Source organism: Camponotus vicinus, unplaced genomic scaffold (assembly GCF_025532165.1).
Source record: "Camponotus vicinus isolate PSW18456_S1 unplaced genomic scaffold, iyCamVici1.0 SCAF_9, whole genome shotgun sequence".
Lineage (NCBI taxonomy): Eukaryota > Metazoa > Arthropoda > Insecta > Hymenoptera > Formicidae > Camponotus > Camponotus vicinus.
The window spans coordinates 14182872-14202047 of NW_028141981.1; the positions used below are offsets into that span (position 1 = coordinate 14182872).

Consider the following 19176-nt stretch of genomic DNA (forward strand, 5'->3'; position numbering starts at 1 on the left):
TGACATGGAAATTTCAACCTCTTAACTTTTCAAGATTAATTTCATTACTTATTTCTTCTTTTTTTGTTCACATTAGTTTACATTATCTATTTAATTATTTTACTTTTTGTTTTTTAATTTCATATAACTTTTCTTTGACAAATTTGACTGATTTTATTACAGGCATCGTCAAAATAATGAGATATCGAAACATTTATCTTTACTTTAGACGACACACTTTATAATTGACTCCGATAAAACCTTTGTTATTTTTTATCATCACATTTGCGCTGAAGAGGGCCCAAAAATAGGGTCGAAACGTTCGCAATGTTTTCATTGTAATTTGTTCCATACTTATTTGTTTGTATAATAAATAACTGTGTTATAAAATCGACACTTGACTCATATTGCCATTAAAACTGATTTAGTTAATTTTATATTTCGAGTCTTATATTTTTAATAATTGTAAATTCTTAAATATGCTGCAATATTGTAAATTATAAATGTTTATAATAAATATGTTGTTTTAAAAAATATTATATTTTATCGTTGTTTATGCTTTGAGTGACACTTATTTGAATAATAACGTCGTTACATAAAATGCTGTACGCACATGATGCGTTAAGATCATTGGACGGACACTCGCGATACACGTGTCAAATCTAATTTATGATGTTCGACTCTTACTACGATCTACATCGCCTTACACTAATCACAAAGCTTATTATAAAAGGCGCGCAGTAACGACTAATGCATTTGTGCTTAAGCATTATCTTCAACAAGAACTTTATCGAGTAGAAGCCGCTTCTCTTATTGTAAAAAGCTTTCGGTGCAGTGACAATTCTAACGATGATGTTGCGAATCGCGAGCGTTATCGCTTTTTGCGCTGTATTAAGCGAGGCTCTTATGTACAGCCTTCGAAGGACTGATGTTCGAGCTCAGGATCTACCACCGGCAGATCAGCCAGCTTTAGTGGCTAGATACGTCGTTAATCAAGTTGGTAATTGACCAACGTAGTATATTTGGTAGAAAATTCGAAAATTAAAAATGAAGTACATATATAATGTAATGTGGTATGTAACAATATTACTCTGAATAAGTTGTCGTGACTCTGCATTACGGTAATATGTACTAATTTTCTACTAATATATATCATCCTATACATACCCTAACAGCATGTATATTGTTAATGCAAAATATATATTATATGTTCTCTGAATGTTTTTTTTAGACATTTTTTTAACATGTATATTGTTAGGGTATATACATTTACAAGTTTTTACATTTTAATTTTTTTAGAGATTTAATTAAATACAAACAAATTTCAACAAAAGAATTTTTCACAATCTGTATATTTTTATAAAAAAATATTCAAATCGAAATTCATTATCGAAAATTAAAGCTAAAATTATAATAGAAACAATATGGGCGCTTTTCATATTTTATTATATATTTTACAAAAAATATACGAAATAAACGAAATATAGGCCAGTATTCATAGTCCGTTCTTATATTTAAGATCATTTTAAGTAAGATTTGAAAATGTTATACGGCTATTTCATTGGCTGAAGAATCTTAAGACGACCTAAGACCAGACTTAAAACAATCTTAAATATAAGAACGGATTATGAATACCGGCCATAGAAGTAGCGAGTTGTATTGAGTATACATATATATATATATATATATATATATATATATATATATATATATATATATATATATATATGTATGTAACACACACACACACACACACACACACACACACACACACACACACACACACACACACACACACACACACACACACACACACACACATATATATATATATATATATATACAGGGTGTTCCATTTTAACTTGGACAGTAAAATATCTCAAAAACTAAGCCCAGCAAACAAAAATGTTTCAGACAAAAGTTGTATGGTTTCGAGGGGGACATAAGATGGTACCATTGGTTTGACCTTGAAGAGTTATTTGAAGGTCACATGAAGGTCACCTTCAATTTCTTAAATGGAACCTACTATTTGTCATTGCATATTCTTGTAGCTTATCTCGAGAGCTTTCCAAAACACTATAATTAAGTACCTTTTCGTTAAGTACTTTTTGAGTTATGAGGTTTGAAATAATTTCTTAATTTTACATAAACCGTAAAATATCTTGTAAAATATTCATTTTTCGATTATCTTACCTTAATACTTTTACGTACAAAATAATGAGAGGAATCAATTGGTGTAAAGAAAACAGATAGTTGTTTTGAAGAAAAAATATGTAATTTGCAATTAACAATTCCATATTATTTCTTAAAAACAACTATGTGATTTCTTTAAAACATTTCAATTCTAACAACTATGTGTTTTCTTTAAAATATTTCAATTCTATGTGTTTTCTTTAAAATATTTCAATTCTTCTCTTGCATATAAGATAAAAGACAAAGAAACATGACTTGTGAATACAATTCTATCCATCGCGCATACAATCGAATGTATTAATGATGTATTCGGCATTTAAATATTTAAATATTGTATCTCTGCGATCACAAGAATACAAAAATTAAGCCAATTTGATGTCATATTGACCAAATTTATGTCTAAATATGTTTCAGTCTACATATATTTAATATCAACATGATGTCAAATAACATTACTTTGACTTGTGTTTTCCTTGAGATATTTATAAGAAAAACATATTTTTTTGTTTATATAATTATTTTTATAATTATACTCTTTTATGTTTTATCGGCAGATTATGCAGCCGTAGCGACGATAAGCACTCGAAAAGAGACTGAAACATATCCTATTGCGAATATAATTTCTATCAGCGATGGACCTATTGGAAATGGCACTGGAATACCATATATGTATATTACCCCTCATGGCTTAGCCCACATTGCTCAAGATCTTGAAGTAAGTAAACATCATACACATATAATGTAATCATAATATACAATATGTATTCTAGAATATTTGATGTGCGAGAAAGTAAAATGTCAAAAAGAAACGTCAAAAAGAATAAGCAAGTCATTTGGTGTATCCATGCAATATTGCGATATTAATTATATTTTTAATTGGTATATCATATCTTCTGATAAATTAAACCAATAATAATGTTTTGGCAATAGGTTTTTGTACAATTTACATCATTATTTAATTCTATAATTAATTAATTAATTAATTAATCATGGAAAAGCGTATCAGTTGTCAGCTGTCAGTTGTCAGCTGTATATCAGTTTTCTTCCTTCTCAACCCTCCCCTTCAACCTCCCCTTCAACCTCCCCTTCCTCATATCCGTTGAAATATTCGGTCATACATTATCTTGAATTGATATATTATAATCAAATTAATCATTTAGCTTGTCATTGAAAGGATGAAATCAATCACTTATTGATAAGAAAATTGGGAAAAATATCACATCTTATATACATATTTCATTTTACAAAATTTTAATCTCTTTATTGCAATATTTTTTATCGTATTGATAAAATATTTAATTTATCTATCACGTCAAATTTTTTGACGATCATATCATATAAATGTTTCATTATTGCAGAAAGATAATCGCGCGACTCTTCTAGTATCATTGGCGGAAACAAATTATTGTCAAAATAAACAATTGGATCCAATGGATCCGCGATGTCCTAGAGTTATGCTAACTGGAAAATTTGCAGCAGTCAGTATAAATTGTTACATTCTATTTATATTATTTGTATTATATTAATTTAATTATTATTTAAATTATTAATTAAATATAATTATAATTTTAATTATTATTATTATTAACATTTTCAGTTTCATTTATTCATTTTCAATTTTATATTATTATTATTAACATTTAATTATTACTATTAACATTTAATTATTATTAATAACGTTTAATTATTAATGGTTGGTAGGTGAACGATACTGCGGAGTATAAAACTGAAGCACAATTATTCTCCGAACGTCATCCGAATTTCAAAGATTTGGTCGCATCGTTTGGTAATATCGTCTTTTATTACAGAATATCACTTAAAAATTGCATCAAATGACATTGTATTATTTATTTATATAGATCGTAAATTCTACCTCGTCAAGTTCGACATAGATGAGATCGCTTTGTTACACAACTTTGATGGACTAAAATACATTCCAGTGGAAGATTATTTTCATCCGCCGGTGAATCATATCGTAAATAAATTATACGAACATTCCTTTGTGGAACATCTTGTCTAATGAATAGATTCGGTAAATACTATCACTAATATATTTCCCGAGTTTTAATAATCGTATGATATTGCTTTCTTTGAAAGAAGAAACTAAAAGAGAATTTATATTTTTCAAAAATAGATATGTAATCATTGTTATGTTGATGTATTGGAAATAAATTGACTGCAAATATAAATTAATAAATGTCATTATTACAATCCTTCATTTATATTCCTTGATTGAAACTTTCAATGTTTTTTATTTCTTTTGCATAGATTTTTTATTTTTTTTTCATAGATTATCTTATCAATTATTTTTTATTGCTGTATATTATGTATGACAAATTAAGCACGCTTCTGTCAACGCTTGTGTTACTGCGCATGCGAAAGATTTTTCTCTTGTTTATGAAATAAATAGATTTAGGGCCATCACACACGAAATTGCATAGCTGCATATGCATACATAAGATCATATGGACCAATGAGCATCGAGTATTATGTTATGTAAGTCAATATGGCGACTTAATACTCGATGCTCATTGGTCCATATGGTCTTATGTTATGCATATGCAGCTATGCAATTTCGTCTGTGATAGCCCTCTCGTCGGTGACCATAGCCATTCACAGCGGCAAAGTTTATCCACTAGACCAATCAATTAAAAGATTTTGAATTGGATGTGGACGTGGATATCACTAGATTTACATGGATTTACATGCTTTCTTAGGGTGGGTTTTCACTTGAAGCTCGACGCTCATTTTCTAGCGTCAAAAAACATCACGTGACTAAAAATAAAGATACCAATTCGTCATTTTTTGATCACATGATGTCTTTTGACGCTAAAAGTGAGCGTCGAGCGTCAAATGAAAACCCACCCTTATCTATGTTATAAATTTTTATGAAATATATAAATACGCGCACGTGGATACATTTATTTCATATAATGTACGATTTGTAAATTGGAATATCTGAAAAAGTCGTTTTTTCGTTATATATGCATATACCCAGTCGACACAATTTGTTACTGCTATATAACTTGGGAGTAATACTTTATATAACAAATGTTTTATGATATTTATATCACAGTTACTTCTATTTATCGCTTCCTGTTATGTAATATAAATGTACGAATGCAACATATTATTTACATAACAAGCATGTGGTGCTTCAATATATAACCAATATTGCAGTATGATATTGCAGCAACGTAAAATCAATATCATTAATCAGTTATATGATAATATTATTTTTATATAGAATTTAAACGTTGAAACTACATAGATGTTATATTATGGCTGCGTTCCGAAATTCACTGCCAGTATTGTAAATCTATAGTTTACGTTACGTATATTGTAGATTTTCATTACTGCAGTATTTTTAAGTAAGTATGTAACATATATATAGCAACTATGTTTTTCGGTTATGTATTTGTAACATAAATGTATCATCACCGTTACTTTTGAAAAGGGGCGAAATTATAATATAACTACAACATTGCAGCAACTTTCACGTTATATAAAATGTGATATTGAAATGTATAGCTGTCATATAGTGAACACGTAATTGTGTCGACTGGGTATGGATCATTACAGAATCCAGGGAAAAAAATATCAACCTTAATTAACAATCTTACTTTATTTTTTCGACAATTGGAATGACAATCGAAAACATGAATCTTAATTTTGGTTTGATTACGTTATATAAAAGTAAATTCTTAAAATTAAACAAATATATCAGTTTTAATGGCAATACGAGTCGAGTGTCAATCTTATAACACATTTATTTATTATACAAACAAATAAGTATGGAACAAATTACCATGAAAAGATTGCGAACGTTTGACCCTATTTTTGGGCCCTCTTCAGCGCAAATGTGATGATAAAAAATAACAAAGGATTTATCGGAGTCAATTATAAAGAGTGCCGTCTAAAGTAAAGATAAATGTTTGGAAGTAAGTCTTATTTCGTAGTTTCAATTTCTTAACTTTTTAATTTTTAATTCTATCGGCCGTATTCATAGATCTTCCTTATTCCTCAAGGAAGGTCTATGAATACGGCCGTATATGATTCTATATTTAGTTTATATTTATTTGAATTATTCTAATTGTTATTGATTTTTAAAAAATTGACATGGAAATTTCAACCTCTTAACTTTTCAAGATTAATTTCATTACTTATTTCCTCTTTTTTTGTTCACATTAGTTTACATTATCTATTTAATTTTTTTACTTTTTCTTTTTTAATTTCATATAACTTTTGACAAATTTGACTGATTTTATTACAAGCATCGTCAAAATAATGAGATACCGAAACATTTATCTTTACTTTAGACGGCACACTTTATAATTGACTCCGATAAAACCTTTGTTATTTTTTATCATCACATTTGCGCTGAAGAGGGTCCAAAAATAGGGTCGAAACGTTCGCAATGTTTTCATTGTAATTGGTTCCATACTTATTTGTTTGTATAATAAATAACTGTGTTATAAAATCGACACTTGACTCGTATTGCCATTAAAACCTTTTTGTTTAATTTTATATTTCGAGTCTTATATGTTTAATAATTGTAAATTCTTAAATATGCTGCAATATTGTAAATTAAAAATGTTTATAAAAAGTATGTTGTTTTAAAAAATATTATATTTTATCGTTGTTTATGCTTTGAATGACACTTATTTGAATAATAACGTCATTACATAAAATGCTGTACGCACATGATGCGTTAAGATCATTGGACGGACAATCGCGATACACGTGTCAAATCTAATTTATGATGTTCGACTCTTATTATGATCTTCACAGTCATCGCCTTTACATTAATCACAAAGTTTATAAAAGACACGTAATAACGACCAATGCATTTGCGCTTAAGCCTCATCTTCAACAAACGAACATTATCGAGTAGAAGCCGCTTCCCTTACAATCGAAAACAAAATATATGAATACATGAATCTTAATTTCGATTTGATTACGTTATATAAAAGTAAATTCTTATATATGCTGCAATATTGTAAATTAAAAATGTTTATATTTGTTTTAAAAAGATATTATATTTTATCGTTGTTTATACTTTGAATGACACTTAGTTTGAATAATTACGCGTCGTTACATAAAATGCTATACGCACATGATGCGTTAAGATTATTGAACTGACACTCGCGATACATGTGCGCCTAAATTTAATTTATGATGTTCGACTCTTATTACGATCTTCACAGTCATCGCCTTACATTAATTACAAAGTTTATAAAAGACACGTAATAACGACCAATGCATTTGTGCTTAAGCCTCATCTTCAACAAACGAACATTATCGAATAGAAGCCGCTTCCCTTACAATCGAAAACAAAATACATGAATACATGAATCTTAATTTCGATTTGATTACGTTACATAAAAGTAAATTCTTAAATATGCTGCAATATTGTAAATTAAAAATGTTTATTTTTAGTTTGTTTTAAAAATGTATTATATTTTATCGTTGTTTATACTTTGAATGACACTTAGTTTGAATAATTACGCGTCGTTACATAAAATGCTATACGCACATGATGCGTTAAGATTATTGAACTGACACTCGCGATACATGTGCGCCTAAATTTAATTTATGATGTTCGACTCTTATTACGATCTTCACAGTCATCGCCTTACATTAATTACAAAGTTTATAAAAGACACGTAATAACGACCAATGCATTTGTGCTTAAGCCTCATCTTCAACAAACGAACATTATCGAGTAGAAGCCGCTTCCCTTACAATCGAAAACAAAATACATGAATACATGAATCTTAATTTCGATTTGATTACGTTACATAAAAGTAAATTCTTAAATATGCTGCAATATTGTAAATTAAAAATGTTTATTTTTAGTTTGTTTTAAAAATATATTATATTTTATCGTTGTTTATACTTTGAATGACACTTAGTTTGAATAATAACGCGTCGTTACATAAAATGCTATACGCACATGATGCGTTAAGATTATTGAATGGACACTCGCGATACACGTGCCGAATTTAATTTATGATGTTCGACTCTTATTACGATCTACATCGCCTTACATTAATCACAAAGCTTATTATAAAAGGCGCGCAGTAGCGACCAATTCATTTGTGCTTAAGCCTCATCTTCAAGAATATTATCGAGTAGAAGCCGCTTCTCTTATTGTAAAAAGCTTTCGGTGCAGTGACAATTCTAACGATGATGTTGCGAATCGCGAGCGTTATCGCTTTTTGCGCTGTATTAAGCGAGGCACGTATGTACGGCCTTCGAAGAATCAAGACTCATCATTCTCATCATCAACCTTATGATCTACCACCGGCAAATCAGTCAGCTTTAGTGGCTAGATACGTCGTTAATCATGCTGGTAATTGACCAACGTAGTATCATTGATAGAAAATTCAAAAATTCAAAATGAAGTATATACACACACACACACACACACTTATATTACATATATACTATACTACATTTTATATATATATATATATATATAATGTAGTATAGTACATGTAACAATATTACTCTTAATAAGTTGTCGTGACTCTGCATTACGGTAATATGTACTAATTTTCTACTAATATATATTATCCTATACATACCCTAACAGCATGTATATTGTTAATGCAAAATATATATTATATATTCTTTGGATATTTTCTTTAGACATTTTTTTACATGTATATTGTTAGGGTATATACATTTACAAGTTTTTACATTTTAATTCTTTTAGAGATTTAATTAAATACAAACACATTTCGACAAAAGAATTTTTCACAATCTGTATATTTTTATAAAAAAATATTCATATCTTCATTATCGAAAATTAAAGCTGGAATTATAATAGAAACACTATGCGCATGTTTCATATTTTATTATATATTTTACAAAAAATATACGAAATAAACAAAATATAGGCCGGTATTCATAGTCCGTTCTTATATTTAAGATCATCTTAATAAGTTTTGAAAATGTTATACGGCTATTTCATTAGCTGAAGAATCTTAAGACGACCTAAGATGATCTAAGACCAGACTTAAGACAATTTTAAATATAAGAACGGACTATGAATATCGGCCATAGAAGTAGCGAGTTGTAGTATTATATATATATTAAGTATTATATATATATATATATATATATATATATATATATATATATATGTAATGCGCTATTTGTTTTTGTCTTACCATTGATCTTAAGTTATGCACATATTTTTCTAGATATCAATTAATTAAAAAACTCATGCGCTGTATCAAGTACCACGATTTCTTCGAATATTACGATACTCATAAAATAATTTTATTGTTTTAAAGAGAAATCAGAGAATAGAAATCTTCATTAAAAATTACAAAATTCTATCATTTTCACTTTAAAATATTTCAATTCTTCTCTTGCATATAAGATAAAAGACAAAGAAACATGACTTGTGAATACAATTCAATCCATCGCATACAATCGAATGCATTAATGATGTATTCGGCATTTAAATATTTAAATATTGTATCTCTGCGATCACAAGAATATAAAAATTAAGCCAATTTGATGTCATATTGACCAAATTTATGTCTAAATATGTTTCGGTCTACATATATTTAACATCAACATGATGTCAAATAACATTACTTTGACTTGTGTTTTCCTTGGAATATTTATAAGAAAAACATATCTTTTTGTTTATATAATTATTTTTATAATTATTCTTTTTTCTTTTATCGGCAGATTGGGCAGCCGTAGCGACGATAAGCACTCGAAAAGATATTAAAACATATCCTTTTGCAAATTTAGTCTCTATTAGCGATGGACCTATTGGAAATGGCACTGGAATACCATATATGTATCTTACCCCTCTTGACTACACTGCTCAAGATCTGGATGTAAGTAAACATCATACACATATAATGTAATCGTAATATACAATGCGTATTCTAGAATATTTGATGCGCGAGAAAGCAAAATGTCAAAGAAACGCCAAAAAGAATAAGAAAATTTTGTTATAAAAAAATTTCAAGTCATTTGGTATCCATGCAAAATTTCGATATTAATTATATTTTTAATTGGTTATATCATATCTTCTGATATATAAACCAATAATAATGTTTTGGCAATAGGTATCGTATAATTTACATCATTATTTAATTCTATAATTAATTAATCATGGAAAAGCGTATCAGTTGTCAACTGTCAGTTGTCAGCTTTATATCAGTTTTCTTCCTTCTCAACCTTTCCTTCCTCATATCCATTGAAATATTCTGTCATACATTATCTTAAATTGATATATTATAATCAAATTAATCATTTAGCTTGTCATTAAAGGGTCAAATCAATCACTTATTGATAAGAAAATAGGAAAAAATATCACATCTTATATACATGTTTTTTTTTACAAAATTTTAATCTCTTTAATGCAATACTTTTTATCGTATTGATAAAATATCTAATTTATCTATCATGTCAAATTTTTTAACGATCGTATCATATAAATGATTCATTATTGCAGAAAGACCATCGCGCGACTCTTCTAGTGTCATTGGCGGAAGGAAATTATTGCAAATATAAACATTTGGATGCAATGGACCCGCGATGTGCTAGAGTTATGCTAACTGGAAATATTGTAGCAGTCAGTATAAATTGTTACATTCTATTTACATTATTTGTATTATATTGATTTAATTATTATTTAAATTATTAATTAAATATAATTAAAATTTTAATTATTATTATTATTAACATTTTCAATTTTATATTATTATTATTAATATTTAATTATTACTATTAACATTTAATTATTATTATTAACGTTTAATTATTATCATTAATGGTTTCATGGTAGGTGAACAATACTACAGAGCAAAAAACTGCAGCACAATTATTTTTCGGTCGTCATCCGGAATTGAAACATTTGCCCGCAGGTAATCTCGCATTTTATTACAGAATGTCACTTAAAAATTGCATAAAAAAAATGACATTGTATTATTTATTTATATAGATCATGAATTCTCCTTCTTCAAGTTACACGTACGTGAAATCATTATATTAAACGACTATGGTGGACCAATAAACATTACAGTGATAGAATATTATCATCCGCCGGTGAATCATGCCGTAAATGAATTATACGAACATTCCTTTGTGGAACATCGTGTCTAATGAGTAGATTCGGTAAATACTATCACTAATAAATTTCCCGAGTTTTAATAATCGTATGATATTGCTTTCTTTGAAATAAGAAGCTAAAAGAGAATTTATATTTTTCAAAAATAGATATGTAATCATTCTTATGTTGATGTATTAGAAATAAATTGACTGCAAATATAAGTTAATAAATGTCATTATTACAATCCTTCATTTATATTCCTTGATTGAAACTTTCAATGTTTTTTATTTCTTTTCCATAGATTTTTTATTTCTTTTTCATAGATTATCTTACCAATTATCTTTTATTGTTATATATCATGTATGACAAATTAAGCACGCTTCTGTCAACGCTTGTGTTACTGCGCATGCGAAAGATTTTTCTCTTTTTCATGAAATAAGGTTACGTTCCAAAACGTCCTCTCCGAGGAAAATTTTACTCGATGGCCGTTCCAAAACTCTTTTAAGCCTTTCCTATTGGTTCAAATCGGCCATCGAGTAAAATTTTCCTCGGTTACTTACGTTTTGGAACGTAACCTAAGTAAATATACGAGAAGCATTCCATTTGAACCATAGCCATTCACAGCGGCAAAGTTTTTTCACTAGACCAATCAATTAAGGGCCGCTTCGACCAAACTTATAGTGAATTCGGTCGCCTGCACTAATGTACACTGAGTGCAAATGTTTTCAGTGCAACGTGTTCGATCGGCAATCTTTGTTCAATGGTTGCGTTCAGCAGGAAAAGCTGCTTTGCAACTGTTGTAAAATTCGTGAATCTGATTGGTGTATACTCTTAGATTCAGCCAAAATTAAGATCATACACCAATCAGGCTCACGAATTTTACAACAATTGTAAAGCAGCTTTTTCTGCTGAACGCAGCCAAAATGGTGAATTCAAAGATAGAAACCAATCACATTCAATTGCTACTTAGCCGCTCAGTGAGCGGTTGTGCTTCTGGATGCACCCAATGGCTGCGTTCAGCAGAAAAAGCTGCTTTGCAACTGTTGTAAAATTCGTGAGCCTGATTGGTGTATGCTCTTAATTTTGACTGGATCTAAGAGCATACACCAATCAAATTCACGAATTTTACAACAATTGCAAAACAGCTTTTCCTGCTGAACGCAGCCATTGTACCGCACTCTTCGTATTCGATTATATTGCACTATTAGGATGCGTTCGTTTACACAGTCGCTGCCGCAGATGTCATTCGTTTAGCTATAGTGTACGTGATGTAAACTATAGATAAACAAATGACATTTGCGGCAGCGACTGCATAAACGAATGCATCCTTATAGTACACACCTTATGGTATGTTCGATGAGTGTCGCACTACTCTAGTTAAAAGACCCTGAATTGGACGTAAACGAATATTACTAGATTTACACGGACTTACATGCTTTCCCATCTATGCTATAAATTTTTATGAAATATATAAATACGCGCACGTGGATACACTCATTTCATATAACGTACGGTATGTACATTGGAATACCTGAAAAAGTGTTTTTTCAAGATCGAAAAATACAAAATATAAATAAACATATTTGGAAATAATTTTATTTCTGTAATAACTCAATTATTATTAGTGTGCAGCAAAATTACGTAACAGGTTATGTCTTTCCGAGGACGCGGCGGTGGTTTTAGAGGAGCCGGCGGTTTCAGAGGTGGCCGAGGTGGCAGAGGATTTAATAGAGGACGTGGTGGCGGTTTTGATAGAAGCAGAGGGTATCTCATCAATATTGAAAATATTATTGATATCATGCAGAATAGTGTTTAATTAAATTTTTTTAAGTTAATTACAAGACATCTTAAGTAAACATTGTTTTTTTGTCAATCATATAGGTATGATCAAGGACCTCCAGAAACAGTAACACCATTAGGACACTATCAGTGGCCTGTAGAAGATATGATAGTTGTTAAAGGAGAAATTGAACAAATACCATATTTTAATGCACCCATTTATATGGCAAATAAACAACAAATAGGAAAGATAGATGAAATATTTGGTAATATTCGTGACTATTATGTATCTATTAAGCTAGAAAATGCAAAGCCCTCCAGTTTTGAAAAAGATACTCAGGTACGTCAATATTAAATATAAGAAGCTTATATAAAAGTTTACTATTTCTATTAATTTGTATTAGTTTTACATAGATATTATCTAATTATTATTTATTGGTTTTAGTTATATATTGATCCAGAAAGACTGTTGCCTCTCCAAAAGTTTTTACCAAAACCTCCCGGAGGACAGAAAAGAGGTGGCGGTGCTGGTCGAGTTATGAAAAGAGGTGGCAGTGCTGGAGGAAGGAGAGGAGGTGGTGGTAGAGGTGGCAGAGGAGGAGGCTTTGGTAACAGAGGTGGTAATGATGGAAGATTTAGAGGACATGGAGGAGGTGGTGGATTCAATCGTAACAGTTCAGGTGGAGGTCGTGGAGGAGGAAGAGGAAGGTGGTAGAATCTAAGATTAATTTTATAAGGAGAATATCTTTTTCAAAATAAGTAACAAATCCTCTATAAGATATGACTATATATATATATACTCCTGGACAAAATTAACGCATAATTTTGTTCAGGAGTATATATATATATAATTGTATTATACATCATGAGAATAAATATTCTGGCTGTGTGACAGAATTAAATGTATTTTATATAATTATTCTTTTAATAGTAACTTTACCTTTATTGATGGTTTAATTATATATTAACAATGATGCCAGTATTTATATATACATGTGCATACATTATGTGCATACATTATAGCATAATGTATATATAAATATTAAAAATTTTATTAAAAAATTGAATGAGAAAGAAAGATAATCTAAATCAATCTTGATCAAACTTTATACATTTTCCAAGTTTTTTCTCTGCCCTTTTCAACAATTTATCACGTCCTCTTTGCTTGACTCTTCCCTTTCTATTCAATTTTTCTTCCCGGTCACGCGCTATTTTATCCCAGTATGATTTCTCATCTTCATCTAAAAAATTGATATATAAAATATTAATATATATACGTTAATAATTGATATATATATACGTTATCGGTACATTAATCAATATATTGAATATATTGGGATATAATTCTAATATATATTTGCCTTTTAAAATTGTTAGGCATCTTCCTTCATAATTTTTTTGCACGAGCGATTGTGCAGCTTCCGTTGTATCACATCTTATGTAGGCTTCACAAGAACCATGTGTTACATCTATATATTTCACAGAATTATTATCTTTTAACTCCATCTGAAATCAATATTTAAATGTAATATTTAAAATATATATTAATAATATTTTATTACAAATATGTAAAATTATATAGAATTATAAAGAACAGATATATATAGATATATTAGTCTGTAATAATTCTGATGTACCTTGAAACTCTGTGGATCTGTGCAAGGTTCATCCATTTCAACTTTCACTATAATCCCTGGTGTATAATTGATCCGTCCATAAAGTGATTTTTCTGTCTCGCTAATCTTTTCATTATCTCTTTCATTTTTTAATTTATAATTTAATCCAGGTGTATCATAATACCATTTCTTTCCTGTCATATTTTCACTTTTCTTCAAATGCCCTTTCAGTAGTTGCATTTTAGTTCTTTGCAAATCTAAATATTTGTTTCTAAGACGTTTCCAATCTGGTTTTGCCATCACATGCAATCCTAGAGCATTACAAATATCATCATCCTGAACCTTGCTCCTCTTTTTTCGATTTTTCTTCTTCTTTTTTTCATCAACATTAGCTTCCTCGATATCGCTATTTGTTTTTTCATCTCTTGTCATGGAATGTTTTTCAGTTTGTAATTTACCATCTGCCTCGTTACTTGTAATTTTGCCATCATCACTTGTATTCAGATATACCGATTTTGTTCCTTTATTTTTATTTGATTTAATTGCTGATTTATGAGATTCTTTTTTCACTTCCCCACTGACATTTTCCACAACATTAGTATCATCTATCGTGTGTCTTTTTTTCTTCTTTTCTGTGATTTTAATATTTTTATTTAGAATCTCTTGATTTTTTTCTGTACTACTGTTTTCAGTGATATCAATTTTGATGTCGCTTTCATCCGTGACAATTAATTTTTCAGAAGCAAGTTTCCTCTTTTTTACACTTTGTTTATTACTATTATTAGCTACATTTGTTTCATTGTCACATGTTTTATCACTATCTTCGATTTCATCTTTTGAGGCCTTTTCTTTTTCATTCTGCTGATCTGCAATGCTATGATCCATAGTTTCTTTTCTTTTTTTTTTGATTTTAATATTATCTGTACTTTCATCTGTAATAAACGATTTTTCTGAAACAAGTTTTCTTTTTCTTAGATTTTGTTTATCAATATTATCTGTTATATTCATTTCATTATTGCAAATATTATCATTGTTTTCACTTTCATTTTCTAATGTCTTTTCTTTTTGAATATTTTCTAATTTCATTTTCTTAAAATTTGTATTATATGTTGAAAATGAATGTTCATTTTCGTTTGTTTCATTAAAAGTACTTATACTTAATACATCATGGGGAGCTGTATTGTATGGTAAAACACATCCTTTTTTTTGAAATGCCTGAAAAATAAAATATACCATAATATTAAATTACAAAAAAAAATTGTAAGTATATCTAATTTTTTTATTCATTTACAAGTATACAACAATATAGTCATATTGATATTATTTTTCTACTTTCTCACCTTAATACATTCTTGGGCACTCTTTATTGTATCAAATTCTATAAATGCAAACCCTTTTATCTTTCTATTGCTCTTGTAGCGAGGAATCGAGACATATTCTACCGATCCAAATTTAGAAAAAATAGATATTAACCAATCGTGATCAGCATCTGGAGGTAAATTTTGTACATAAACTGTACATTCATCTACATTTTCCTTTCTGTTAATTGGTGTTAATCGACAGACCTTTGTACCATCTTCCGACACTTTTAATACGGTTGATTTCTGTAGAGCCTTAGCTATTCTATTTGTGTCCATGGTTAGTTCGCGCAATTTATTAAATTGTGTGAATACATTAAGATCTACATCTACAAATAAAAGAGACAAATTAATTTCTTGACATTTAAAAAAAATTAAAGTATCAAATAATGCTATATCATATTAGATAAATCTAGTCATTAAACTTAGTAGTTGATTAAGAACATAGAAAAGGAAAGTATATTTACAGGCATTTTCTTTCAGTAGCTCCGATAGAAAACGATCTTTACTCAAGTTTGCATCACTGAAATAAAACTCCATTTGCTTAAGTATTGATGCATGCAATGCTTTCTTCCTTAGTCTTGGTTTACCATGCGAAACACTCGATTTATTGTTTCGTTTAATTGTATCAACTTTTAATTCTTGTACTTGAGGAACTGGAATATTTTCCGAAGCTAGTTCCATATTTGATCCCTGTTCTTCCATCACCATTGTATTTTCAAAAAATCATAAAACAAACTTTCTAATAAAATATATAGTCCATGTATTTCAAGAATGGTTTATTGACTATATTGTTTCTACAAACAAATTTTAATAATCAGTTTTCGAGCAATTATTTTATCTAACAAATAATTTTCATTACATATGTGATATGTATGCCAGAATATTTATTTTCTTGTTTAAATAAAACTTGGTAATGTTATTTGATAATTATATGAAAATAATTGAAATAATACAATATTATGAAAAGTTATAAACAGTTAGATATTTTTTATAAGGTTATGAAATATATCGATCTATTTTATTTATATTTTTTTTGCGTTCCATATTTTTTGTTTGCTAAAATACCTATGTAAATACAAATGAAACTTCATAGAAATTATCGAAATATACTCTGTAGAATATATATTTACTTTATTTGTAACTCTCGATATTAATAATAATTACAATGTGCATAGGTTATGAGAACCGGTAAAAAAAAAAAAAACGAACTTATGCAATTAGTTATACCAGGTTCACTGTATTTTATCTTGACAATCAAAGTGTTTGCCAAAGTATTTGCAGGCTCACTCGATGAATATATCGCCACCACGATTTATCCAAAATTTTTTTATTTTCTTTTAGATATCGATCTGACAAACTGCCTTTCTATCATCGCAAAACTACTGTGGCAAAACTTTACTCAAGACTATTCAAGACCGAAAGTTTCCAAGTGTGTGGATGTTCCGCTTGACGTTAGGAGGTTTCATTTTGTCGACCAATCAGGAGAGAGATTTCTTTGCTCTGAAACGCGGGTGGTACCCGATTGACCACGTCGCCAATTGGCCAATTCAAAATAGGACTCTCTGATTGGTTAATCGTTGCTGGTAACCCTAGGCACAGGTCGATATAATTGGCTGCGGTCAATCGCAACGTGGTCAAACGGGACGCTCCCATGAAACGCTCCGAAACTTTCGGAGTGCGTCCCGTGTTCGCGATTGACACTTGACAGTTGGCGCCGCGGAACATTGCGGAAGCGATACTCGGGGAAAACAGCGTTTGAAAACAGACGGAGAAGATGCGGACGATCGCGTCCGCTTGTCGTGATCGCGTATATATACGGTGAATATCGGGTGGTTGCCGAGGTAACGCATAAAATGAGACGTTATGTTCCATTCGGCGCGATTTCTTAACGGACTGCTCATCCTTCTGCCGACGATCGCGCTCTGCGATAACAAGACGTACGAGATCGACTGCAATAATCTACGAATGGGACAGTACATCTGTCCCCATCCCGATTACGATTTCATAGACCTCAAGACGCAGCAACCACGCGGCTGCACCAAGGAAAACAAGGCCAAAGGTAAGCTCGACCTCGGTCGAGCATCCCAACCTCTATTCTAGACATCTTATTCATGTGTACATTTCATATCTTTATTTTTGTGCTTTTTTTGTTATTCGTACATTTAATATGAAACTAATATACACTCAGACGTTGGGAGATGGGATAAGGACGGAGAGAACGCAATTAAGAAACAAATCTATTGCCTATTTTCATGTCTTTGTAAATCTTGGTTGCGTTACATTTCCTTTGGTTCTGTTATTCTTTTGTATTATTACAATTATTCATCAACGCGGGCTAGAGAATCTTCGAGAGAATTTTCATTTTATAATAAGATTAAACATAGATTCTTTTTTTACTAGTGTTATGTCTAGTTGCCGATGGTCTCATCTGTTCAGAGACGAAAAATAATACTTTCAAGAAGGATATACCATGCAAATGGACGTAAGTATAATTTGCATCATTTTAGATAAGCATAACTAGAGTTTCTTGAGAAATATTATAGGAGAAAGTTAAGATATTTACTTCAGAATAATTGTTCTTAGGAATGGATATTCTTTCGAGACATCATTATTACTGTCGATATTTCTTGGTATGTTTGGCGCGGACCGGTTTTATCTTGGATATCCTGCCTTGGGCTTACTCAAGTTGAGCACATTGGGGTTCCTTTTCCTTGGTCAATTTGCTGATGTAATACTGATAGCTACACAAATTGTAGGACCAGCGGATGGTTCGCACTATGTGATGCCATATTACGGTGCCGGAATTAACATTGTGACGAGCAACAATTTTACATACAGAGTGCCACAATATGACTATTGAGAGCAAGAAGCAAATCCGCTGTACAAATGAGAATTTTTTAAAAATATTATATCATCTCTTCTATATCACGAACAACGATGTACAATCCTAAACTCGAGTCCTATATTTCGCTATATATTTGAATGTAAATTAGTTATTCTCTTTATTACTATACTATATTAATAACTATTCCAATGAATAAGTCGAATATTAATTTGTATATATACATCTCAACGAAATACTGTATATAAGAATTTACGCATTGCCAGGTAATATAATTGAATAATAAATTTATCGCTTTTGTTTCTACGTTCTTTGTTATCT

The 19176-nt window shown here is 29.8% G+C and overlaps 5 protein-coding genes across 6 annotated transcripts; 4 read left to right on the forward strand and 1 right to left on the reverse strand.

The window, feature by feature from the left end:
- Positions 1-729: 729 nt before the first annotated feature.
- On the forward strand, positions 730-4369 carry LOC145977309 (protein CREG1-like). Its single transcript, XM_083109191.1, has 5 exons — positions 730-979; positions 2727-2887; positions 3531-3650; positions 3874-3958; positions 4032-4369. The coding sequence occupies exons 1-5, from the start codon at positions 829-831 to the stop codon at positions 4190-4192; spliced, it is 678 nt and encodes a 225-aa protein (XP_082965317.1). The 5' UTR covers positions 730-828; the 3' UTR covers positions 4193-4369.
- Positions 4370-8263: 3894 nt separating this feature from the next.
- LOC145977311 (protein CREG1-like) lies at positions 8264-11478 on the forward strand. Its single transcript, XM_083109192.1, has 5 exons — positions 8264-8527; positions 9883-10037; positions 10661-10780; positions 10994-11072; positions 11150-11478. Exons 1-5 carry the CDS (start codon positions 8362-8364, stop codon positions 11308-11310), a joined length of 681 nt encoding a protein of 226 aa, XP_082965318.1. The 5' UTR covers positions 8264-8361; the 3' UTR covers positions 11311-11478.
- A 1209-nt stretch (positions 11479-12687) lies between these two features.
- On the forward strand, positions 12688-15664 carry Gar1 (Gar1 ribonucleoprotein). Its single transcript, XM_083107775.1, has 4 exons — positions 12688-12770; positions 12883-13021; positions 13139-13376; positions 13482-15664. The coding sequence occupies exons 2-4, from the start codon at positions 12909-12911 to the stop codon at positions 13749-13751; spliced, it is 621 nt and encodes a 206-aa protein (XP_082963901.1). The 5' UTR covers positions 12688-12770; positions 12883-12908; the 3' UTR covers positions 13752-15664.
- On the reverse strand, positions 13922-17437 carry Larp7 (La related protein 7). Its single transcript, XM_083107734.1, has 6 exons — positions 17144-17437; positions 16478-16807; positions 15993-16339; positions 14674-15867; positions 14398-14542; positions 13922-14277 (listed from the first exon to the last, which is right to left on the reverse strand). The coding sequence occupies exons 2-6, from the start codon at positions 16719-16721 to the stop codon at positions 14126-14128; spliced, it is 2082 nt and encodes a 693-aa protein (XP_082963860.1). The 5' UTR covers positions 16722-16807; positions 17144-17437; the 3' UTR covers positions 13922-14125.
- A 255-nt stretch (positions 17438-17692) lies between these two features.
- Positions 17693-19161, forward strand: Bisc (TM2 domain-containing protein 1 biscotti). 2 transcript variants are annotated; one of them, XM_083107778.1, is made up of 3 exons: positions 17693-18072; positions 18426-18495; positions 18597-19161. In XM_083107778.1, exons 1-3 carry the CDS (start codon positions 17877-17879, stop codon positions 18871-18873), a joined length of 543 nt encoding a protein of 180 aa, XP_082963904.1. In that variant the 5' UTR covers positions 17693-17876; the 3' UTR covers positions 18874-19161. The 2 variants fall into 2 exon arrangements, with proteins under 2 accessions (XP_082963904.1, XP_082963903.1); XM_083107777.1 differs by having other exon boundaries at positions 17696-18072; positions 18414-18495.
- The last annotated feature ends 15 nt before the right edge of the window (positions 19162-19176 follow it).